Below are 25148 nucleotides of genomic sequence, written 5' to 3'. Positions count from 1 at the left end.
AAACCCAGAAGTGTGTACATTTAGATGTATAATTAAGGTGCTGTTGAGCAGTTGTTCCTTGATAGTCCTGACTTTAACAGCAGCATGTGTTTCATTCATCATTGGGGTAAAATATACTGATTTAAGGTGCCCCACAAAATACCAGTATGACTATTTTTTCTGTTTTTGCTGGAGGCCCAGCATTCTTAGCTCTGTCCCCGCACATGAACCATCTCTGTGGGCTGTTCACGGTGCTTCGACAATATTTCCGAAAGCCTTTAAAAGCACCCGGGATGCGGTCAGAGAAGTTCAGCGTGTTCCCTGTGTGTGAGCGCGGCTTCACCGTCTGTCAACCCAACCAACCCAGTGCGTGAAGAATTAAGAAAGGTTGAGGCAGAATGCGGATCAGTGGTTTGTGAATGTGTACACAAACCAAGTGCAGTGAGCACAGTGAACTGACCTTCTATCTGCGGGCATGCTGTAGCTTGCAACACCCTCCTTTCAGCGAAGCGATGAACGCATATTTTAGGCGGGCGCCCAAACAGAGAACAATATCACAGTGGCGCCATCTATTGGAAAACCACTGCAACATACAGCAATTTAATACACTGTACACACACACACACACACACACACACACACACACACACTTATTATGATAGTAACCGATCAAAAGAATTGATAAGAAAAGATTCTGAACACATACTGAATATATTCACTGTAATTCTCCCTCAAAATGCATATTTCTTAAACGTCTAGTCTAATTTGTTTTCATTGTGATAATGAACCCAGAGACTGTATCCCACCATTGCCACCTGCAGTTACAATACAATACAAACACATGTCTTGATTTAAGCCAATTAAATGCAATCATTGTATTACGCATGTCCTTGAATTCTTGATCATACCATTTTAACTAAAATAACTAACGCCATTGATCGAACAGCAACACATTGGAGATTGTTTATTGTTAATCAGTAACGTTGCCCTGCGTCACTTCCTCCACGTGGTCTCTGCACAAACGACTCCCGCCCGGAACGGTCGTTTGTCAACACTGTCGTTTTTCGGCTCAGCGTGTCTTTGTGTTCTCCTCACCCTCTCTTTTTTTTTTTTTATACCAAAATGGCAGCGAATAAAGAAGACTCAGACACGGACGACATTCTGTCCAACGAGGAGGAGCTGGAGAAGGCTTTGTGTGTGCTGGCTGGAAGCGACCCAGAAAACTGCTCTTATTCCCGGGTAAGAAACGCGTCCCTGCACCGCGTCCCTGCAGCCATCGCCTTTATCCGCCTTCCGTTTCACCGCTCGTGCTGCAGTTGTATGTGCAGTGTTCATTGTGACTCTGTGTGTAACAAGTACGGTCTTTGTTGCTTCTGAGGGGCGTTTAAGAGTGAAACTATGCAATGGTAGTTATTGTGCTTGGTATCACTGCAGTATTTCTAATCAGACAATATTAAATTACTACTGTAGAGCTTATTAGAGGGGGTATGTTATCATTGTGTACAGTGCTGTCTATTCATACCTCCTGTGTTATTGTCACAGGGCTATGTCAAGAGACAGGCTGTGTTCGCCTGCAGCACCTGCACTCCAAATGCTGCAGAACCAGCTGGGGTGTGTTTGGCTTGTGCCAATAAATGCCACGATGGACATGATATCTTTGAACTGTACACCAAAAGGTATTCTTTTTTTTCCTTTTTTCTTTTTTTGAGTGATGTAAAGTGATCGTACAAATTCAGTCCCACAGTTTTGCCATATCCATTTCATAATTAACCTAATTTTTTTTCTGATGTAGAAATTTTCGCTGTGACTGTGGAAATGGCAAGTTTGGGGATTTCAAGTGCCAGCTAATTCCTGTGAGTCCTCTGGCTTCATAATGACTTCTAACCGATTCGTGCTTTACGTTGGTGCCGCTGACGTTATTCCGTCTCCTGTCTTCACAGGCCAAAGATGAGGAGAACGTCAGAAATCACTACGATCACAACTTCAACGGCTGCTACTGCACATGTGACCGGCCGTACCCAGACACGGACGACCAGGTATTCCTTTTATTTATTTATTTGTTATCTCTGAGATCTTGCGTGAATTCAGATTACATTGATCAAATCTACCGTTTCCATCATCTGTCATTGTGACACCTTTTTATTAAATTACCCAATAGGCCAACGATGAGATGATTCAGTGTGTCATCTGCGAGGATTGGTTTCATAGCAGGGTGAGCACAAGTCCTGTTATTGAAATGACATTTTTGAGAACTTCCCTTTTTTCCACATTCTCTTCTCATGACGTAGTCCATTTGTTTGTCGTTGGTAGCACCTGGGCTGCGCTGCAGTGGACCCCGAGGAGCTGCAGGAGATGATATGCGAGGCCTGCATGAACAAGGCCCCTGTCTTGTGGACCTATGCTGCTCACTTTGCAGGTAATAGTTGTCTTGAGCTGCTCGTCAGGGTAGGCAAATACATTTAATAGTAAAATCCAGAGAACAGTTTTTGCATTTGTCCTTCCCTTTTTAGTTTCACCTATGATCAGCGTCGGTAATCCTGAGGGGGAGGAAGAGGAGGAAGAGGAAGTCGAGGACGGAGCAGAAAAGGAAGAAGCCTCTGAGCCCAGTCAAAGTGGGGATGAGGAACCGTCCACCAGTGCTGAGCACGCAAAGCAGGTGAGAACCCGTGCTCGTAATTACCATGGCTCCTATGTGACATGAACGCAGCATGCTTCACTAGCCCTTCACAGAAAACTAATTTGACGACAAATGGGAGAAACATAAATTTAGGTCTTCTCTTGTTATTTTTCCATTCATGGTTTGGGTTGTATTTTACTAAAAAAAGAAAAGAAAAAAAATCCTAACTGGTTAGAATTTTAAGAAAACATCCCTTTTCCCCAAATTCATTAAAGTCATAACTCGATGATCTCCATTTCATTCTCTATAGCGGTAATTGCAGGTGTGGTTTTTGTATCTTTCTTCCCAGAGGGCCCCACTTTTTTTCCCGGGAAATATTGCCGCAGACACCCAGTAATTTTTAATATTGCAAATACTAAATAAAGGGCTTTCATCAGTGTGTACAATAGGCTCAACCACCATGGTGTTTACCTCATTTCACAGTTTCTTTGAGTGAGCAGTGTGTGTGTATTTGTATCAACATCAACAGATGTTTCCTACTTATGGTAGTGTGGTGCTACCTGCTCATGAATACCCTCCTCCATCATTTGGGAGCCCTCTACATCTGTGTGTGACTCCACTGTGTTATGCAGGGATCATGTACAGTATTTCAGTGCTCACTGTGCGGCGTTCCCTCGGTGGCAGCTGGTGTGTTTTTCCGTTGCCACAAGATGGGGCTGGAGGGTAATGAGCAGATTATAGAGCAGGCTCCAGCTCCTGTTATCGTGCTTCCCCCTCCTCTGGGTAATTAGGGGAGAAATGACCCATGAGCCACTGCTTCCCCTGCACTGTTAGACGGCTTTGGCCAGGCTTCACAGGGCAAGCTTACTGTAAACTGGTGATTTTCATCACCCGATGGTCTCGTCGTGTCAGTCGCCTCCAGGCTTCCCCCGGACGAGTCTGCAGCGCCGTGGGCCGAGATGTTCCACAAAGCCCACGCTCCTCCTGCCAGCAGCGCAGTAACTCGCCCCATCCTCCTGTTATTTGTGTCTCAGGAAGTGGCAACCAGGAGTTCCCTCTGCAAACGGACCCACGAGGAAATGTCAGGCAGCCCTGCAAAGGCCGCGACCAAAACCGCTGTCTGCAGGCTGAAGGATCTGCACGCCAAGGGCCTGGAGAGGCGAAGACAGGGAGCGGTGTTCTGGCCTTACAGCTGGCGCTCCGAGCTCTGCACCTGCATGAGCTGCAAGGTAGGCCACGAATACCAGCTCTCAGATTATAATGTGGGTTTTAACAAAAGGGCACGGGGAAGCCACTTCGCAGGTGTTGTGATCCCGGTCCATGTAACGGAGTCCATGAAGTACTCTGGCTTCTTTACTTAATGAGCGTTTCTACAGAGGGTCTACGTGGCTGCGGAGGTGCAGTTCCTTATGGATCAGTCGGACACCATTCTAGCCTACGAGAACAGAGGCTTGGATGAGCCGTTTGGTCAGCACCCGTTGATGGCGCTGACGAGCTCCATGGACCGGGTGCAGCAGCTGGAGGTCATTTACGGTGAGCATGTGTGGTGTGGTGTGGGGTGTGAGGATGTAATCATGCAAAGTGGAATTCATGGGCGAGGCGATCGATGGAGACTAATCGCGCGTTCCTCCCTCAGGCGTCAACGAGCTGACGACTTCCATCACTGCGTTTTTAGACCAGTGTGTTACTGAAGGAAAGGTAAGAAACGGAAATATAGTCTGGACGGTTTTGATCCATTAGTGTTTCCCTTGTCACCCGTGGGAAAGAGTGCAAATTCTTTATTTTTTTAACATGTTTGGTGTCTTTTTTTTCCCCTCCTCTTCTCTATCAGACGGTCACAGTTGAAGCGGTGCATCAGTTCTTCGAGGAGCTGCGGGCTAAAAAGAGACGACGGACCAATGCAGGATACCAGTGACGAGGAGGCCCACGCTGCCGTCTGTAGGCCTGCTTCACATGGTGCTGTGAAGGGATGAATGTGTGATTCGGAAGATTAACCTTTTATCTTTGTTGAATAAAAAAAAAAAAAAAAAAAAAGGAAAGGAACTTCTTGCTGCAACCGATGTGATCCTAACGCGCAGAGTGCACCGACTCGCCGCTGTGAATTGTTTCTTCTCGAGTGAAGGGAGTGAGATTGTTTTTATTGATTTATCATAATGCCTTAACTCTAAAGCTCCAAATGAATGTTACTCGAGACGTGTCAACACTGTATGCTTTAAATAGATTCAATTGTTACATTGCTACAATGTTATGTGCGTCACATGAACATGTCCAGTTTTGGTGACGACCAAATGTTGTTCCAAATAAAGCGATCACGTTTCTAGTGCACAAAACAACGCGACTGAGATCAAATTAATTCCGTAATATCAAACCACTTTATTTTTTGAGGATGCCCAAGTTGACCACTGTTATGCACCTTTTGAGGCGACAGTAGAAAAATAGATTCAGTGAAACTAAATGCAACTTAATGTCAATCTACAAACATGTTTTCTATAATACCATACAAGCACAAAGTACCTGTTTATAATTCAACACAAGCAATCAACACATTTCAGATGGTTCAATTTCCAAAAGGTGCTAAATAACACTATGTACACAGAACGAGCTACATGAGATTTCAAAAGGACTATTTGATGCAGGCTGGTAAGCTGGTAGAAAAGAGCTTGCATAGACATCAAAGTCACTTCTTCAATAAAAGCCCAGCCGCAGGCGGGGGGGTGGGGAGTGGGGGGGGAAGGCACTGACTTCTCTACAGCAAAGAGCAAAACAAGGACTTTTAGTCAATGGAACGTTGTCCCGGAAAATAAAACGACTACCCAACATGAACATGGGGAGGAATCTGGAGCTTTTGCATTTTTTCCCCATGAAGCAAAACCCCTTGGATGGAAAAATTAATTTTTTTTTTCTGCTTTAAAATCGCCGCTACTAATATCTTCAGATCCTCTACGTATTCATGTTACTTTAAAAAAGTAAAGAATAGGGAAGAAAAGAAACACCTCTACAAATAATCCACACCACCTACAACACTGAACACACCGCCCCAATGCCTAACATTTAGGGGACAAAATAGATTGAGACGCAATCTTCTTATGTTTTACACCACACATTCTGAGTGAGACTTCAGGACAAAGACGAGTACACAGTGCTGTCCACTACAGTAAAAACTCAAAGCCTTCCAACAACCACTAAAGTGTGATAGAAAACAATTCCAAATTTGTCAGAATGGAGTTCAATTCATTATATACAATTTCATTGGAGATGTGAGCCAGCTAAAAATCGCCAACTTCTCTTCAATATTCCTTTTTGTTCGAAATTCATTTGTTCCTTTTCCCTTCGGCTAACATACCGGCGGCTCCTACAAGTGCAATGATACTGGTGTGTGAGGTTGTGTGCCAGCTGGTGGCTGTAACAGGCTTTTTGTGTGTGTGTGTGTGTGTGTGTGTGTGTGTGTGTGTGTGTGTGTGTGTGTGTGTGTACTTGCATGGTGCTGGAGCTACAGCTGCTGTGGCTCTTTTAACAGTATTTAATAGTATCAACACTGACTATGCAGGTCCACAACCTCGCAATGGGAGGCCTGGTGTGTGTGTGTGTGTGTGTGTGTGTGTGTGTGTGTGTGTGTGTGTGTGTGTGTGTGTGTGTGTGTGTGTGTGTGTGTGTATATATATATATATGTTAGCATTTGGGTAAGGGGGTAGTTAATGTGTCCATAGTGAACAGAACAGTCAAATAAGCAGTTAACAGGGGTAGCGATATGACATCATAATTAAACAAAATAAAAACAGGTAGCTAAAAGTGAATATTCCAAGCACTGATTAAGGCTTTAGATGAGATTACTTGATGGATTAAACAGAACAAGAGGCTGTGGTTCAGTCACCTCTGATATGTACAGACAGACCTGACTAAAGATGGGGAGTGTACAGTACTGAGATTGTCTCTACACAACTGTGTGTATCAAAGTTATCCTCGCACACAGACACACGCACACCTGTTCCAGCTGAACCCCCCCCCAGTACATCAGTTGCCATGGCACCCCTATATTTGTCACTGTGTTTCGTAATGAGTCTGCTCGTGCTCCTTCCCGCCACCCCTAGCCCTCTGAAAACACCGGGCGTCTGCCTCTAAGCTAGACACACAAAGCATGTCATAGGTAAAAAAAAAAAAACGACGCAATTATCAGGCCGGGTAACGGGAGGATGACGAACTCCCGATGACCCCGCTTCCTGTAAGGTCACCGGGTGGTGGGGACTAGCCAAGTGGGTTGCTATAAGCATGCTACAGGGAAAAATGGAAATACAAAAATAATGGGAGGAAAAGAATACAGTCAGATGTATTTACATACGGTTTTATCACAATACTCTCTGTCCCGGACTGAGGACCATTGTTAGCCTGTGTGTGAATTGAGATCCCTATCCCACCGTCTCCCCATTCTACGCCTAAAACAATGGAGAGACAACAGAGCTTATGAATGTAATCTTTGTTGAACCATCGGTTCATAACGGAGCTACATCTAGCGTTGCGATCTCTCACGCGGCATAGCGCTGAAGTCTGTCTTTACAATCAAACTCAAGAGACCGCTCTGTCCCAGTAGAGCCTGAGTCATCCTCTAAACCAGCAGGATCAATTACTACAAGCATGGACAGTTAACCTGCGGCTCTTACTCATTCCACTCTGCGACTGTGTGATGGATAGCACGGTGTGATAAGAGGTAGGACAAAATAAAAGGACAGATCCAATAAATAGCAACCATTGACCACCTCTTTACCCTGCTCCTCTCACACAAACACACACAGACAGACAGACACACAGGCACACATTTAGTGCTTCTCCATTCATTGTGATGGACAGCCACTCATCATGCTTTCCCTTTTCGTAACTCATCCCTCCCTCCCCCCCCCCCGGTCCTCAAATGGGGTTAAAGTGCAGATTTCTTATAAGGGTAGTCGGGCTTGCTGGGTGACCTGCGGTCTCTGGCGATGTCCTCGCTGACACTGTTCCTGTGAGGCTGCTGGAGGGACCCCGGGCCCAACGATTCTCCAGCTAGAACCATCTCCTCCGGGGCATCTCTAGGTCCTGTGTGCCTCTCCTCATAGCTGTCCATGTTTCCACTGGGAGGCCGTAAATGTCCTAAGCCATGAGTCAAATCCGTCTCATTCGATCGCCCCCTTTGGACGTGTCCCATCCTAGGTTGGGCCACAGAAGGGCTGGCAAGGACTCCATCGTGCCTCTGAGAAGTCATACTAAGGACGTCCAGACGTAGCGGGTCTGCGGCAGTCCGTCCCTGCGGGCGGCCCTGGGACTGAGATTCAGAAATGTAAGGGGGCGGATAAGAGCCGGAGGGAGTGCAGCTGTGGCTGTAGAGGTCTGGTCCTGCAAAGGAGGGCAGAGGGTGAGCGGAGGTCGGGGTTGCAGGTCGACAGGAGAAGTCGTACAGGTCAGGGAATTCGGCTTGAGCCTCCAGCTTGGGTTCGGGAGCGTGTCTCTTGCATGAATGGCCGTGTCCGGGGCCGTGGCCACCGTGGCCGTGGCGGGCAGAAGGGCAGGGCCCATGGGGCAGGTGGTGGCCCGAGGGACCCATGGGGCCGTGAGGGCCATCCCTGTCCAACTCTGCCATGTGCTGCTCCCTCAGGGACATGACAGAGACACCCAATGCAATGTCAGGCATGAACTCCCTCATCGCAGGCTCCATGCTCATCTGCAGCGGGAAAACAGACACAAAGACGTGTGACGTTACCTGACAATTTAGCAACTAATGATCCCAGGCACAAACCATGCAGCCGCATTTTAACAAAGAAAAATCGTAGCACAAGGACTCTAGGAAGTAACACACACACGCACTAACACACACACACACACACACACACACACACACACTCACCGCTTGCTGTTCAGAAAGCAAAGCTCGGCCCATAGCCTGCGGGTTGGTGCAGTCTGGGGGCTGGGGCCTGGGCACAGAGGAGTAGTCTGAGCTGCCATGCTTAGCAGCTGCATGGCGCTGGATCAGGGTGCGGTTGCAGGGATAGGAGAAGGAGCGGGTAGGGGTTGGCATGGGCACGCGAGGACGCCAGGCACCCTTGAGCTGAGCGTGGCTGGGTGTGGCAGGGGGGTGGTATGGGGGAGGTGGAGGAGGTAGGGGAGGGTGAAAGCCAACTACCCCTTCTAGCTCTGTGAACATGCTATCCATGGCTGGGCTGCTGTTTACCCGACACCGACCCACCTGGCGTAGAGCCAGAATTGGACTCTCATCTCCAAACCGTTCATCGGGGAAGAACTTGTATGGGTTCTGAAAATACAAAAAAAAAAAAAAAAAAACAGTACATGAGATAGAGAAATCCATGTCCATTGAGGTGCTGACAAAGCATTGAAAAGAAGATCTATCTGCCTGGGGTTGTTCAAGGTCTGTATCTGCTGCACTACTGAGGTCCGTCTGTGTCCTCAGCACAACCATCCCTGTTAGTATCCCAGCCACCTCTCAAACCCCCCCCCCCCCCCGGTGGGGGGAACAAACTCTGCTTTCTACCAACCTGCAGTAGCTCAGTGGCTCCGTCTGCCAGACCGAACTCCCTCAGCACCCGCAGCTGCAGCTCATAGCTGACGGTGGCGCCTTCACCACAGTTGAGGGCGTAAGCTCTCTGGACCTGCTCCGTGTGTCTCAGCTCCTGCAGCCTCCGGATCATCTCCTTGACCACGGACAGCTGAGGCACTGAAAGACGCAAACACATTGACGGACGCTTCACTTTTTGATACGAGCATCACGTTTAAGGGGACTTTAGTCCGTTACCATCTGGTCATTTTTACCTGGAATTTCATTGGCCACAACCGACGGCGCCGCGGTCGAGTTGCTTGCCATTTGCTGGTGGTTGATCATGTGACAGCACTGAGGCACGGCGTTGTTGACCATGTAGAGCGTGTCCGGGACGTTGGACATGCGCACTAATCGCAAACGCACCAAGTCTGTCTGCTCCACCATCATTTCATCAAGCACAGACTAAAAAGGGGGGGGGGCAGGTAGACGAGAGAGGGCAAGTTAGACCATGACTTCTAAGAAATGAAACTCAACTCAAGGACAGCGAGACGGTTTGCAAATTAGTTCCACTTGATTGACACTTCATTTAATAATGACTCTCTCTGGTCTAGGGAACTGTTCATAAATATTCATGGCCCTGGGAATCCATATAAGTTATTAGGAAAAGTGTGCAAATGGACATAAAATGAATTTCAGTCAAGTGATGGAGGCAGCTATTTAACGCGGTGAGTATGCAGAGCATCCGAGCGACGCAGAACCTCTACTCTTTGATGTTAGACAAATAATCCACCGCTTCCCGCGTTGCCTGGAGTCCGAATTAATCGGCGGCAGTGAGCGAGCCTTACCTTAGCCTCCTCCACATAAGGAGAGAAGAGGCGGGGACGCACATAGATGCCGGCGTTCTTCTGCCGCAACCAGGCATTGGCTTTTCCCCCCTCGGCTGTGGGCAGCATGTCCGAGGGAGGGGTGCTGATCAAACCTCGTTTAAGCTGTGAACGGGGGGTGAAGAACGTGGATCGATGTTTAGTTTATCAAGGTCACAGTGACTCAGGTGAAAACACACGCACACGCACACACACACACACACACACACACACACACACACACACACACACACACACACACACACACACACACACACACAGAGCAGCTGAGAAAGGGTAGCGAAGCAGCACTGACCGCGTCAGCGAGGACGTCACTGTTGGGAGGTAAGATGTGCTCCGTTCGGATAAAGGGCAGGAGGGGAGACAGGATCTCCTTCAGCTCCTCCACATCCAGGTCCCTCCTCTTCACTCCCCTCTTGTTCACGCTGTGGGCTGTGCCGCTCAAAAGGTTCGGTTCTGGGTAAACGAGGACAGGAACAGCAGCTTTAATATAATGCGTTTAACCGTGACCGTTTGTGCAACTATGATTAGGCTTTTAATGCGTTTAAGTCAACCTGCTGGCTATTTTTTTTCTCCCCCCACATTGTTCAGGATAAAAACAAACGATGTAAATATAAATATTGCATTGCTTCCTGTGTGGTTCAGCTTCCTAAGAGCAGGTTAGCCAGCCCATACAATACGATGACCAACAAACCGTGACAATAAATCCTACAGAAGCTTACTAGGTCAGAGCACACAACGACATGACCAATCACTATGAGGTCACTATTTTTTTTTTAGGGTAAAGTAATGCTTTTAAGTGCATTTGGAGGCTGTGGTAAGTGGGTAATGTCCTCAGAGCCATTAGGGGGGGCTGCTCAGAGGGTAATTATAGAGCGTATTATCTTACCCCTGTCTGCCATCCTCTTAATAAGCTGCTGCTCGCCCCACTTAACAACATACTTGAGAATGTCCTGTTCACTCGCCTGTAAATGAGACCAAGGCACAGAGAGAGAGAGAGAGAGAGAGAGAGAGAGAGAGAGAGAGAGAGAGAGAGAGAGAGAGAGAGAGAGAGAGAGAGACAAAAGTATTATTAGGACATGGTTAGATATTGTCGGGAACAAAGCTGTTAAATGAGGACGAGGTGAAAATGCAATATGTTCAGGCGGTGTCCCAGCAAAACTCGGGCCCGGTTGGTTTGTTTGCGTCGTTGGATTTCGACACCTCAACCATCTGGTCTGATGCCAGAGTATCTTGGCAGTGCAGATGACAGCTCAGCTTTGATTAGGTTCTTGGTTTGAAGGCATTTCCCTCCAGGGAACGGCGTTACTCATCTCTGTAGACCCAGAGTGTCGTGTCTCTCTCTCTGTGTGTGTGTGTGTGTGTGTGTGTGTGTGTGTGTGTGTGTGTGTGTGTGTGTGTGTGTGTGTGTGTGTGTGTGTGACACAGATATTGTGTTAATTTATCCCTCTGTGTTTACTGTATTTCTCACCAAGCAGTAGTCATCGCGAACATGTCAGGCACCCATTACTGAAACGTCCCGCTAGGAAATGTACCTCCGAACCGGGAGATGTCGTTAAGGGGCGACAGGTTGACGGATGAAGCGTTTCCTTACCTGCAGGTAGTCGGACTGAATGGCGCAGAGAAGGTGCTCTTTGCCGAGCTCGTAGAGAACATCTGAAGAGACGACCTGACTGAATTCCTCACAGAGGAAGTGCATGGCCTGCCTGTGGACCCACTTGGAGCCGTACGGCTGGGAGCTCCACTTCAGGATGGGGACGAGCGAGTCCAGAGACAGGCTTTCCACGACGATGTCCTCGCAGCCTGGGAGAGACAACGAGACGGACGAGCAGGTTACATCCCGATACGTCTTCGTGGGCACAAACATATTCCAGAAACGGCTATGAATATTAAAGAAAGCAATACTTCACAAAAGATTAAAGAAATACAATAAGAGGATTTAACTGGAAAATGATTGGAATACAAGTGGTAGTTCTGCAGCCGCTGCCAGACCGTGAGTAGTTTTGACTTGTAGTCACTGACCCAGGGAGTCTCCCTCTACTAGCCCCCACATCCTCCTCGCTGCGTTTCCTAAAATCAGAGCACATACCAGAACAGCAGGCAGCGGTTTAACTCTGTAACACACCAACCCACATAAATGCCTTTGATACCTTGATGTGTTTCAGTCTCAAGCTGCCTCCTCTTAACCGTGATAAGTAAACACAGCAGCCAGAGGAAATGTGCTGCCAGTGCACACACACACACACACACACACACACACACACACACACACACACACAGTTTGCAATAGAATACACACTTGTGTGCATAATTCAGAAATGCATTAAAAAAGACACAGAAGGCTTTGAGAATTATGTACCTGCTGCTCTAGTCATTTCAAAACAAAAAAATTCCGCTTTATGCCGGCACTCAAACTTGCACTTACTCTTAAGAAGGATCCATTTAGGCAGAATGACCCCCCCCCCCCACCCCAACATCCCCTCAGATTAACATGCGATTGGCTAGCTCAAGCCATCAATGCCAAACCCCAACACGCCTTGTTCTCTGATCAATAACGTTTTATACAAAATGGAGATAAAGCCAGACTGACCGACGTCTAGTTAGAGCTGCTCTGAAACTGTAACAAGCTGGCCGACTTCCTCATTCCAGGCCGTCCTGTCCTTCAGCTCACAGTTGGGGAAATGCTTCTCTCTTATCTTGAAGTAGAGGATCTAAGCTGCCTTTCTGCCCCCAAAACCACCACTTTGCACATACACACTCAGGGGAAACCGGACACCAGACTTGAGAGCGACGGCTCCAGCGAATGCTTTTGAATCCGTGGCATCCAACACATAGGCACACCGTAAGCAATCATGTACACACGCGCACACACACACACACACACACACACACACACGCATGGATGCACAAACTTATGACGCACTTCCTCCTTTTGGGCGTCTTTAAAGTTGTAATGGCAAGTTAGAGAAATGCAAAGCAGACACCCGCAGCGTTTTAAAACCAAGGGTGGAACTCCTGCGTCGTTAAGAAGACAGATGAAGCTGAAATGTGGACCCGGGCACTTTGGCTTTTTTTTATCTGCTATAAACAGACCGGGAGAGGCAATAGATCCACAACATCTGTGCCTCTGTCTCCACCACTCGTCCCTGTCCCGTCCGTCTGTCTGTCTGGAAAGTGCTTTTGCTCACGTCAAGCTTTCACCTTTGCATCTTTTGCCCCCCTCTGAACAACACACACACACACACACACACACACACACACACACACACACACACACACACACACACACACACACACACACACACACACACACACACACACACACACACACACACACACACACACACACACACAGCTCTGCTTTGTGTCAGCCCATTAGAATTCACAGCGACAGCCCGTCTTTTAAAACGCAGCACTTTTATTATGAGCTAGAGATTAGAATCAGCATTATATCTAATACTAACCCGCCTCCTCTTCTCTCCACGGGTGGTATACACCACATTCGCCGGAGCCCAGTCGACTGGCAAGAACATCAACACAACAGCAGGAGCAGCAGCAGCGACAGCCAGCTTTTCACTACACTAACTTTGGAGGACATATGCATTTTGTCTTGCTGTTATTATTTGGAGCTCCTTGTTTACGGGGCGCACGGTCTCCAAAGCCACTTAAATCATCAGCAGCACTCAATGGCCTGTAAACAAGGCTGTGGATGTGAATCACGTCCGATGATCACTCAAGAACTGGGACTTCAGTCAACACACTCCAAACGCAAGACACTGAAAGCACTGGTCAGTGAGGGGGGGGGGGGAGACAGACAGAGAGAGAGAGAGAGAGAGAGACAGAGAGAGAAAAAGAGAGAGAGAGAGAGAGAGAGAGAAAAAGAGAGAGAGAGAGAGAGAGAGAGAAAAGGAGAGAGAGAGAGAGAGAAAAGGAGAGAGAGAGAGAGAGAAAAGGAGAAAGAGAGAGAGAAAAGGAGAGAGAGAGAGGGAGAGAGACAGAGTGAGAGAGAGAGAGAGAGAGAGAGAGAGAGACACAGACAGACAGACAGACAGAGAGAGAGAGACAGAAAGAGAGAGAGACAGAAAGAGAGAGACAGACAGACAGACACAGAGACAGAGACAGACACAGAGACAGAGCCACAGTGCATGAGCTGAAACCACACCGACTGGCTGTAATCTCTGCGGTGCACTTGAAAAATTAATAAGGCTTTTAATATTGGTTGCCGTTTGAGTGAGATGGAGTCATAAAGGGATGCACATCTTGAGAATTAAATCAGGAAGAAGGACAGCGAGATCAACCCGCTCCACAAAAACCTCCACGGGCCGAAGCTTCACACGGGCCAGACGGTAGCGGTGGAGGAGCGCTCGCTGGAGGGGGACAGATGAGAGGACTCGCCCCGTGTGAAACCTCTGGCATGGGCCTCATGACATGGCAGCTACTGAAGTCTGGAGCGGCGGGGTGGACGCAGACCAATTTCTTCTTCATTTCATAATAAACTCACAGATGCCCCGATGATCAGACGAGCAGGATTCTTTTTAATTAAATGTGGGAAAAAAAGGCATAAAATACAGATCTCCAAAAAAAAAGGGTAATAGAAAAGTTATAAAATAAAACACCGGGTCAACCTAAAACCATCTCGGCACATTCCACACTGTGGTTTCATGGGAGCTGATTAGAGCGGTGCAGCCGCTGTGGGAGACGGAGGAGAGGGGATAAAAATACCCTCGAGTAGGGGCTTGTCGAGAGAGAGAGAGAGAGGGGGGGGGGGGGGGGGGGGGGGTGATGGTGTGCGGGGATGACACTATTTGGCTGCTCGTCGGCTTAAGCTGCCAGCGTGACCCTGAGAGCGACACTAGAGCTCCAGGGTGGGCGTTGGTGTCGAACCAGCCGAGTGCCTGGTGTTAGCGGACGGCGCTATTGAGATCACCGCAGCTCTCTTTAAAAAACAACAACAACAACAACAAAAAAAAAAACGATTGACTTCTTAGTCGATACAGACAATTCAGACAGTTGCTGTGCTTTTGCACGATTTTACACAAGCATGCTCACTATTGTAGAGTTTACTGGATTCAAACAAAGTTTTAGAAACGTAAGCGTTCGCGTCGCCCTTCTGAGAACTTCAGAGATTTTCAACTAAAAGGCTTTGAAAGAGAAAGAGGCTCGGTGCAGCGCCTTTCTGTTCTCTCCTCATTAGAAGCGATTGAAGGAGATGCTGGCGCTGTAAGGACATGCAGCCTCACAATACAATCCTTTCAGCTTCACTCAAGTGTTCCGAGTCTATAGAAACCGTCTATACAAGTTCTTTGGAACGCGCCGTTTTAAATTGAAAATAATAGTGTTTTGATTTCCTTACGCAGCACGGGAGCAGTGAAGACAGACGTGTGCTTAAATTGCTTAATAGGTCACATATCACCATTTCAATATCTGACAAGCTAATTCCCATCACGGCGGCTCTTTAGAGCAGCCGCACATGTGCTCAGACGAAAACGGTGAGTGGCTCGTGTCGCGTCAAACTTTATAACCTTGTGCCGTTCTGAAACGGTAGCAAGGAGTTCAGAAAGACGGGCGTAACCCGGGTAAAGATAGACTAGTGTTCTGAGGCGCCGCGTTGGATCAGACGGTAAGGCGTCTGCACCAGGAGACACAGACAAGTCCTTCACCTTATATCAATCTGTTGCCGGCAGCCGAAAGCTCAAAAACACCCATCAAAGTCAGCCACGCTGTTAGACACTAGGTCTGCACAGTGATATATTGCACGTATGCCGACTGACGTATGCATAAAGTAGTTTTAAGGAAAGGGTGGGATATTAATACAATGAGGATCAGACATATTTGTAGCAATGCATGGAGGGAGAGGTTGAAGTAAGCCTGAGTCACGCCAGTAAATTGCGACTCCTACTACTTTATCCACAGAGAAGGACACTATAATCAGTGGACTGACAAATGAACCTTTAAATTCAAGGTAAAGACTATTCAACTACATTATCGCAGTTCAAAAACAATTTGTCCAAGCTGTTGACTCGACACTACCGAGACTCATTTAATCAAACCGCACTAAATAGTGTGGCAGACGTAGAGCCGGACAATTGAACACAGTCCGGTACTGTTACCCTGAACTGGTCTACGGCAGGACAAACATATGAGAGGGGAAAAAAAAATACATGATGCATAACAGATATGACACTTAAAAAGGTCAATCTGATAATATGTCTTCATGTCAATTTAAGGTGATTTTGCAAAGGCTTTTAGTCTATTTAGAACTAAATCTTTTTATCTCGTCAGGTTCTGTTGACTTGTGTGCGATGTAAATATTCTCATGACTCACCTTGCGCAAGCATGCTGAACTCCAGGAACAGAGCGATGTGGTACAGCTCCATCGCCTCCTCGGTGCGGGTGCTCGCTCCGCGGCCGCCAGACACCAGGGCCTGCACCTCGCCGAGGCTCCCCGCCGACGGGCTGCCCCGCAGCACCAGCCCGAGCTCCACCGCGTCCGTGTACATGCAGTGGAGAATAACCTGCACGTATTTCCGCGGGATGATGGACTCGTCCAGCACTATGCGGGTCGGCGTCTGCAGCGTGCGCTCTGTCATTTCCTCCCCCGTGCGGATGCGCCGCTGCAACAGGTTCCTAAAGAAAGGAGAGCGCGCCGAGAGGATGGCTTTGTGAGCCCTGAGGTCCTCGTCTGGGGTCCCGGGGCATCCCGAGCCCACCGCCGGCGCTGCAGCCACGGCGCCTCGCTCGTTGCAGCTCTCGATCATCTCGGAGTCCGAGGAGAAGCTGAGCAGAGCGTCGTAGTAACACATGTAGTCAAACAGGCCCTTCATATCAGCCTCCAGGGAGTTGGGTGTACCGAACTCCTCACTGAGTTGCACCAGCACATCCACGTTCTGCAGCCTGGCGTCCTCCGCCCCGCTCACCCCAAACTCCCCGCTGTACAGGTAGTGAAGTAGGGCCGAGAACATGGGCACGTCGATGCCGGCTGTCTCGATGTCCATGAGGACCTCCGCTCCATAGCCGGGGGATGACGACAGCAGAGTCTTGAAGAAGGGGCAGCGGGCAGCCAGGATGGCCCGGTGAGCTGGGAAGCAAGTACCCTGGAAGATGAGGTCCACATCAGTGCAGTACTTATGCTGGTAGAGGGCAGCCAGGTCCCGATGCAAGCTGGGTGCCTCGGCACGTGCGAGGCTGGCTTGGAAGCTCAGCTCCTTGAGCGCCGCCGTGCCCTCGTATTCCTCCACCAGGGCGTTGGTGTCGCGGACGTCCCACCCCGACAAGAGCTCCCGCATCTGCCGCGCGTGATCCGCCGAGCGGCTGGACTTCCTCCTTTTGATGAACCTCCGCTTGAGCGTCGCCAGGCCGAGGCTCTTCTTCTTCCTGTCTGCGGGCCGCTCGTGTCCGTGCTCCAGACTGTACAGCTTGGACTCCCAGCCATATCCCTGCTGAGAGTAGGACGAGGTCCCTGGAATGAACCGACATGGCAGGGTTAGCTTCAGGAGAATTGTATGTTTGTGTTTAAACAATCTTAAAAAGTGTAACACATTACTGGATATAAAGCAAGAAACCTCTTATCAGTATGAAATAGCTGTGATATTTTTGTCTTCTGATGAGACGTATACTTTACAACCCCGACACCACTCCACTGCTGAGGACGGACTGCTGGAAACACAATCCGTCTCCGAGCTCCGTCAGGCCAAACACACGACCCCGACCCAGCTCCCAAAGCATTTGGACCGAGTTCAACAGCGGATAAAAACAGACAGAACACATTCATGTCGTTTTTCGTTTTTAGATCAACCCGCGTTTCATCACAAGAACCAATTAGCTCATTGAGGACTCTGTCCTGCTCTGTGCTCCTCAACGAGTTCGGGGTCCATTCGCACACTTTGGCCCAATCGATAAAACTAAACAGCCGTCATGTTTGGCTTGAGAGACAGGACTCGTACGTCAGAGGAAGCTCTGCCAAGGAGATCCTCTCTCCCCGCATTCATCGATGTGACCTAAACAGTAATCGTACACTGCGAATCCTCCGCGGCCCAGGCCAGCTCAAACAGGTTCAGAGAAAAACCTCATGGGTCTCAAGGGTCTACAGAGATCATCTGGCTCCTTAAACAACACTTTCACTTTTAAGGGGATTCTACAAAACAAAAAAAACTCCAAAACTCCAAAACTCAGAGCCAAAGTCATTTAGAAAGCGAAAGAAATTAAATGGGTTTTTTGGATGGATATACTGTATATTTGCATTATTTATTTTTTTATTGCAAGCAGGTAGACAGAAAGACGCTGTGGTACAACAACGCTCTCCGACAACGACATCAGCGCTGCTGAAATTGAAACAAAAGCAAAAAAAAAAAAAAAAAAAGGGTCTCCGGCTGTAGCTGTCGAGTCATTCAGCAGTGAAATGTGACGGTCTAACAAGCAGCCTATCGCTGGTCACAGGCACAAAAATCACCACGGGCAGATTAGCTCCCATCCAGCCCGATAGCCAGCAGCCTTATAATGATCACACCACAAGCACACAGGAACAACAAGGCCAAGAAGAGCAGGACTGCAAGGATAGCACTAGAAGAAAAGGAGGTGCGTTGTTCGTTTTTTTTAATGCATTTCGGGTCAATTGTACGAGTCAGTTCAAGAGCTCTCATGCACAAACGCATCCACCTTTTTGCACCACCAGTAGTCCTGAAAGCAGGTTAATGTAATCCTAAGTGTGAGCTCACGAGTGCGGTTTTAACACTTCAGATGAGTGGGAATATCGTGCTTTTACACTAACGGATAGATCTGATCATTTGAATCGTCCATCAGAGCCGACTTTGTGTTAAACAATACCCACCTATGAAAGTCTGCTGAGCCTGTGCATTTCCCCCGATGCGCGGGGAGCATGAGTGTGGATAGCTGGATCCATTAGCACCCATCCTCACTTCTCTTCACTTGCGATCTGGGGGCCCCCCCTCCTGCTGAGTCATTCTGCTCAGACAACGTCTTCCCTCTCGATCCTCAGTCGCGGGTCAGGCTCCGATCCTCAGAGCTCCGGGGCCCAGCCTGCCATACCTGGAGGGAGGACGACGCAAGAACAGTTAGAGAGAGACGTCAACAGAAAACAAAATGTTGCGGACTAACATCTCACCGGGATCGCAAACATGGTGGGTTTGGACTGTGTTAAAGATAATGAATGGCCAGGAGCGGAACAGAGGAACATCTATTACCATCTATTACACAGTTTCAGTGATTGATTTCAGTGCGATCATAGATGCCGTCGCAACTTCACAGGCCTGAAATGCTACAAATTGTGATGAGGAGGCATTTTTTAGTGGCAGTTCTTCATCTGATGACCGGGTGTACAGGCTTCCATCTATCATCTTCATCGGTTAACAGAGTCTTCCTCTGCAGATGCAGAAGTACAGTGATATTCAGAGGAAGGCACAACTCACTCCGCCTTTGCCCACATGGTCCATTTCAGTAGTTTTCACATTTGTAGTTTTCAAGCGCTTTTAATGGTCGGAAGACTACAAAAGCGCCACACAAGTTTGTTTAATTACTATTGAAATGTCACTTAGCTAGTTTTCAAACTTTGGGTCTCTCTTTAGTTTGCGTCTCTTCAGTCAGACTCAGCATCAGAACAGCTGCAGTGACCCGAGTTTGTTCAGTGAAACTCTTGTTTTTAGTGCTTCAGAGCGGCGCCGATGGGAAATGTCACATCATGCAATCTCAGTCCATTATGTGACACGGGGGACGTCCTCGAGACAATATATATAATATATACTCAGAGCTGACGCAACCGTGTCGACCGTCAGCGCTTTCCCCACGCCATTAATACAGCTTTAATACCAGCACACCGTGGGCGACGCAGCATATTGTATTTTTTAAATGATTTCTGCATTAACAGCAAAAAAAACAACTTTTGGATTAATCGGGTATTTAATTAATTGCATGAGACAAAAACAGGCATTGCTGTCCGGTTATTTTGTCCGTTCCACGGAAGCCATTTTAGCAGTTTACAGCAGGAGAAGGCGTGTAAATAATTAAGAAGAAAGATGGCCGAATTCCATTTAGCTACTTCAGTTTCACGGTCGTGGTTTAATGCGCGCGGCTTCTCGTCGCACCGTCGAGCCATCATTAAGATAATTAGTAACACCTGAATGTTTCCTGCCACGACGAGTCAAAACTTCTCCGGTGAACAATGGCTTCTTGAGGCCCTAACGCGAGACCACTCCACCAGAAAAAACCAAATGGGTTTTTAATATTTGGGTGGTTGTTAATCTAACAAACAGCCATTTTCCCCTCAGCTTATTGTTGCACAGTAACGTTCCTGCTCTCTCCTTTGTACCGTCTAACAGAAAGCAGAGCGCCTCATTAATTAAGCATTCCCTTAACCATCGGATTATTAATTACAAGCCAAGTGTATCAGACTTCATTTCTACCGGCGTGTACATTTGAGAACACAAATATTTCGGATTATTTTCCAAACCAGGAGGGACGGCTTTCAATTACTACGCCACTTAAATTATGGTTAAACTTGAATAAATATGCCCCTTTTTTTTAAAAAAACACATTCTATATCTAATTGACGGAGAACTATGGCGTGATGGGAGATCTGTTTTATTTCAGCCTGCTGGTTTTTCCTGCCTACTAACCCAATAAAATCATTGTGTCGGCCCCTTTAGAGCAGCACTCTGCAGCCTCCAAGGGTTCAATGGAAAACCACAGCCTGTTACTCCGCACACACGTCACACACACACACACACACACACACACACACACACACACACACAGTCACACACACACACACACACACACACACACACAGAGAGCAGTCACACTGGAGCACTCCAATAAAACGTTGGTTGATCTTTATTTCATTAGACTGCTTTAAATAAGCTCCATCTTCACAGGGAATTCATTTGGACAAAATTAGAAGTTGAATTTGAATATGTAGGAGAGAGAGGCAGCCCTTGAGATACATACCGTCTTGTTTACAAAGGGGGGGTAGGGGTAGGGGTGGGGGGTCCTCAAAGGAGCCCAGCAGAGGCAGAATAAAACAAAAGCAACCAACGCATCAATTGAACAACACGCTGACTCCCAGCGTCGACTCTATTCAAATGAGTGAGACGAATCCACCTCGAGCCGCGGTGCAGAATCTCTATTTTCTAGAGACCTGACACTGTCCAGTAGTTTGGACTGGAACAGCGAGCGGCTCTGTTGTGTTCTGGGAAGCAGAGAAGGGCAGTGCCACAGACGGAAGCTTGGGGGGGGGGACGCCGGCAGCCGAGCTGGACTATACGTCCCTAATGAGAGGTGACAGGAGACCCCTCCCTGCCCCCCGCCTATCTCCCTCTACATGCACAGAGGACATACGCTCCCTTTCAAAACAGCGGGCTGCTCACCTTGCCTCCAGTCGCTCGGATCATTTGATTTCATTTAAAAATCAGCCACTTGCAGAGTTTTTTTTTTTTTTAATTTAAAAAAAAAGACAGAACCCCAGCCTCCCACGGAACATTACCATACAAAACTGCTCGGCACGAGAACAGGACCGATGTATTATTCAAATGACAGTCAAGGCACCTGATCAATCATTCATGTGGATGTCTCATCGCGGCTAGAGGAAAGGGGAAGCGGTAGGTATCTGGATCTCCTTTCCTGTCTGCCACACTCCTAATTTTGAGAAGCGTGTTCTTATTATTTCAACTCATCCACTTTAACCAAAGCTCTGCTAATGACACACACACACACACACACACACACACACACACACAGGCAACATTTTGACTCAAAGTGACAGCTGTAATGAAGCTAGGACAGCATGACAAGACTTCAACAGTTGAACGCGCTGTGAAGAATTACTTGGGCAGTGTAGCAGATGATTGAGATTTTAGATTTCATGCCTTTTTATAACAGTTTGAATCTAAGAAGACCCCCTTGGTTCAAAACGGCCTCAAAGACACCGAGGCGCTGCGCTCTCTCTCTCTCTCTCTCTCTCTCTCTCTCTCTCTCTCTCTCTCTCTCCTCTCTCTCTCCTCTCTCTCTCTCTCTCCCTCCCTCCATCGGCCCCCACAGTGAATCCTGTGAACGAAAGATGAAAATCACCACCTTTTGACAGTAATCTTTGTTAGCTCAATGACACAGCCCCTAATCTGCTGAAGAGGAGCAATCACTGCGACAGTATCGCAGTCGGGCCTGAATGAAAAGGGCAGCGACTGTAGCGGTACTGAAACACTTCCCCTGTCTAAAATTACACGGTAGCTGCAAAGTGCTCTAAAATGTGTCAAAGCTCTCAAAAAAAAACACAGCTCTTCAGTATCAGTTCTTCAATGTGGGATTTGTATTAGTCTACCGCCGGCATGTTATTACCTCATGAAGTCCTGTCGCCAGAAGAAGCGTGGATAATTTACTTTCTTGACTCGCGTACAACGGAAAAACAAAAGATGCAAAAAGCAACACAATCCAAGAATGTCAACTAGTTCCTCGTGATTTCAGTCTTTAATAAGTTTAAATAGATGTAGAACAACAAAAAAACAAACACGTTCTGCCGACACAGACGCTCTTAAATGACCCGTGTGGAGACTGTGCTCTGCTGGACAGAAGCACAGCGTCGGTAATTATAGAGCGTTTGACTCTTTGGATATTCGATACAATCAGAGGCGCTCAAAGAGGAACATAATAAGCAGCGCTGAGCTGAAACTAGAACGTTCTCACGGAGTGACCTCTACAGTATCGATGTGTCTGCACACACACACACACACACACACACACACCTCACGGCCAGATGAGCCAACATGGAAATACAGGTGGAGGAAACAGAATAAACTGCTTCCCCTTTTAAATAACAATCATGTCATATTTTGTCTGAAACGATGGCCTGAGAGAGACAATTTAGTGGCGGAGAAGACTGCTTACCTCGGCAGTGTTTCAGCCAATCAGGTCAATCAGTGCAGCAGTTAATCAGGCCATCCGACTGATTACAGGACTCTGCCAGGAGAGCTAAAAAGGAAACTACAGAACCAGAACGGGCCAGAAACGGCAACACACTGACAGGACAGAGACGGATAGAGTCAACAAAAGTCCTCACAATGATGACTCATGGTGGGCAGCCTCTGGATTAGCCAACAATACCGGACCGTAGGGCTGCGTATTTTAGCATTTCGCAGACTACGCTGTCAGATGATATCACACAAGATATGTCATCAGCGTCAACACGTTTAGTTCATTGGTGTGAACGGATGAATAACGGTGCTCCAGGTCAGCTTGCAAAACAACCGACCGGGGCCGACGCTACAATAAAAGAAATGTTAAGTGCGGAGTGACTACATGAACACAGCCTGGCAGTCAAGCTCCAGCGGACGAATGGCAGCCCAGGAAACAATAAGTGCTTATTTTAAGCGAGTTGTGGGTGCTCCTCATCGGAGGTCTCGACCCAGCAGGCCCGGGTGAAACAGAACGCAGGCCAAAGTCCGGCTCCTCCAGCAACTCTGTGGCAAGTACTTGCAAGCTCGGGTGCTGAGCATGTAACTCCAATAATTACATGTCATTACTGCACTGGAGCACTGACACAAAAATACTTAACCTGTTGAAATGACAAAACCTAGAATGCTGAGGAAGGCAGTGAATGCAAAGACACACACACACACACACACACACACACACACACACACACACACACACACACACACACGCACGCACGCACGCACACAGAGGCTTGTCTTTAACAGGAAGGCAGGGTGCACACAATGCTGCTGTCTAACCAGAATTTCAGTGGGATTACCACAGGATTATCACATGTGCATATGGCTCCTCACCACTTAAATAGATGGTGGTACCAACACGTATCATACACATTGTTAAGAGGAAGCAATGCAATACAACAACAACAAAAAAAAACATCCTTTGGGTGGGTTTGTGAAAATAAAAGAGGGTACCTATCTATTAATATATACGGGGTCGTCATCAGACTGCTGGTTTGAGTATGATATGACTTTGTTCCACTAATAAACCATTTACCACAAGTAGAATATCGGTCACAATATCAGATGCCATATGTTGCCACAGCACAAACTATCACAAATACCGTTATCTGACACAGAGGCGATGAACAGCAACATGTAGGTTGATCCGCAAAGTTATAATGCACATTCATCCCCAACTTTTCTGTCGACATGAACTCCCAAAAACGGAAGAGGTGTCTCTGTCTCTGTCTCCCCCCCCCCCCCCCCCCCGCTTCTGTAACCAGTGTATAAAGAAATCAATCACTGGCGATGGCTTTGTTAGCCTTACGTTTACGCGGAGCTATTGTTGCTCTCTGAGCTATTGGTGGCTATCGCTGCTCAGCGGAAGCCCCGGTTAAAAGTGCTCGTAAGAGCAAAGAACAACAGAGTTGTGTGTGTGTGAGTGTGAGTGTGTATGTGTGTATGTCGGCTGATTAAAATGGGAAGCAATGTCCAAATGTGTGGCGACAGCCTGGCGAGGGGAGTCCTATTCACCACGGTAATTAGTAGCATATCCTCGGAGGCTAAGCTACCTCCGCTGTGTCGCTTTGACTTCAACGTTACCCATCGGAAACAGATGTCTACTCAGAGCAAGACGCGGTGCAACTGTTGAAAAAAGAAAGCGCTCAACATATTTACCAGAAAGTGGAGAGCTTCGAGGACATTCTATCGTTCGTATCACCTCGTAGTTTAGTCGGTACTCCGACCCAAGTTGTCCCTGGCAGGGAGAGCGAGAGAGAGAGAGAAAAAAAATGCAGCTCAACACCTTCTTTTTTCCAACTCTGCTCATTACGCACGGCTCGACGTCAACGTCCACATTTGATCCCTAGTATGCGATCTTTTCCACTTGCATCGACTTTCCGGGGAATTCGCAGCGTTTATCTTGACTGTAAACTAAACCAACACCGTTTTTATTCTCGGTTCGGTTCGGTATTTCCCCGTAGTAGCACGACGCCTTGTTGGGTGGTTGTTATGGCCTATCCCAACGCTAACCGTTTCAAGCTAGCGAGATTAATACACGTAGCTTCCGGTCGGGACTTTCAAAATAAAACAATTGGAACGTTACATTTCTTGATTTGTACAATAAAATATATCTCTGATAAATGCTGCTTCAATTACACGTTCAGTATTAATTATAGAAAAGTCATTCCAACAAAGAGCTGATTGAAAATCGC

At 47.6% G+C, this 25148-nt stretch overlaps 2 protein-coding genes across 3 annotated transcripts; one reads left to right on the top strand and one right to left on the bottom strand.

Annotated features, from left to right (window-relative positions):
* Window positions 1-922: 922 nt before the first annotated feature.
* ubr7 (ubiquitin protein ligase E3 component n-recognin 7) lies at window positions 923-5301 on the top strand. Its single transcript, XM_068726306.1, has 11 exons — window positions 923-1218; window positions 1522-1655; window positions 1772-1832; window positions 1920-2015; window positions 2138-2191; window positions 2290-2395; window positions 2490-2635; window positions 3631-3825; window positions 3973-4129; window positions 4233-4294; window positions 4428-5301. The coding sequence occupies exons 1-11, from the start codon at window positions 1102-1104 to the stop codon at window positions 4509-4511; spliced, it is 1212 nt and encodes a 403-aa protein (XP_068582407.1). The 5' UTR covers window positions 923-1101; the 3' UTR covers window positions 4512-5301.
* A 2191-nt stretch (window positions 5302-7492) lies between these two features.
* On the bottom strand, window positions 7493-24937 carry btbd7 (BTB (POZ) domain containing 7). 2 transcript variants are annotated; one of them, XM_068726303.1, is made up of 11 exons: window positions 24613-24937; window positions 18828-19045; window positions 16326-17459; window positions 11595-11803; window positions 10890-10965; window positions 10296-10456; window positions 9962-10105; window positions 9389-9578; window positions 9115-9293; window positions 8469-8873; window positions 7493-8285 (listed from the first exon to the last, which is right to left on the bottom strand). In XM_068726303.1, exons 2-11 carry the CDS (start codon window positions 18907-18909, stop codon window positions 7506-7508), a joined length of 3360 nt encoding a protein of 1119 aa, XP_068582404.1. In that variant the 5' UTR covers window positions 18910-19045; window positions 24613-24937; the 3' UTR covers window positions 7493-7505. The 2 variants fall into 2 exon arrangements, with proteins under 2 accessions (XP_068582404.1, XP_068582405.1); XM_068726304.1 differs by having other exon boundaries at window positions 8808-8873.
* Window positions 24938-25148: the final 211 nt, after the last annotated feature.

This window comes from Cebidichthys violaceus, unplaced genomic scaffold (genome assembly GCF_023349555.1).
Source record: "Cebidichthys violaceus isolate CVI_PGR_0920_01 unplaced genomic scaffold, fCebVio1.0.p SCAF_39, whole genome shotgun sequence".
Taxonomy (NCBI): domain Eukaryota; kingdom Metazoa; phylum Chordata; class Actinopteri; order Perciformes; family Stichaeidae; genus Cebidichthys; species Cebidichthys violaceus.
This window is presented reverse-complemented; position numbering and strand designations above follow the sequence as displayed.

What these genes read in the sequence shown, in the direction of transcription:
- ubr7 (XM_068726306.1), top strand. Translation starts at nt 1,102, where the DNA reads ATGGCAGCGAATAAAGAAGACTCAGACACGGACGACATTCTGTCCAAC. An exon ending in GCACCTGCATGAGCTGCAAG is followed by an intron (nt 3,826 to 3,972) that starts GTAGGCCACGAA and finishes GCGTTTCTACAG; the next exon opens with AGGGTCTACGTGGCTGCGGA. An exon ending in GCAGCTGGAGGTCATTTACG is followed by an intron (nt 4,130 to 4,232) that starts GTGAGCATGTGT and finishes TTCCTCCCTCAG; the next exon opens with GCGTCAACGAGCTGACGACT.
- btbd7 (XM_068726303.1), bottom strand. Translation starts at nt 18,909, where the DNA reads ATGGGTGCTAATGGATCCAGCTATCCACACTCATGCTCCCCGCGCATC. An exon ending in GGCTCAGCAGACTTTCATAG is followed by an intron (nt 17,460 to 18,827) that starts GTGGGTATTGTT and finishes GGTTCATTCCAG; the next exon opens with GGACCTCGTCCTACTCTCAG. An exon ending in GAGCCACTGAGCTACTGCAG is followed by an intron (nt 8,874 to 9,114) that starts GTTGGTAGAAAG and finishes TTGTATTTTCAG; the next exon opens with AACCCATACAAGTTCTTCCC.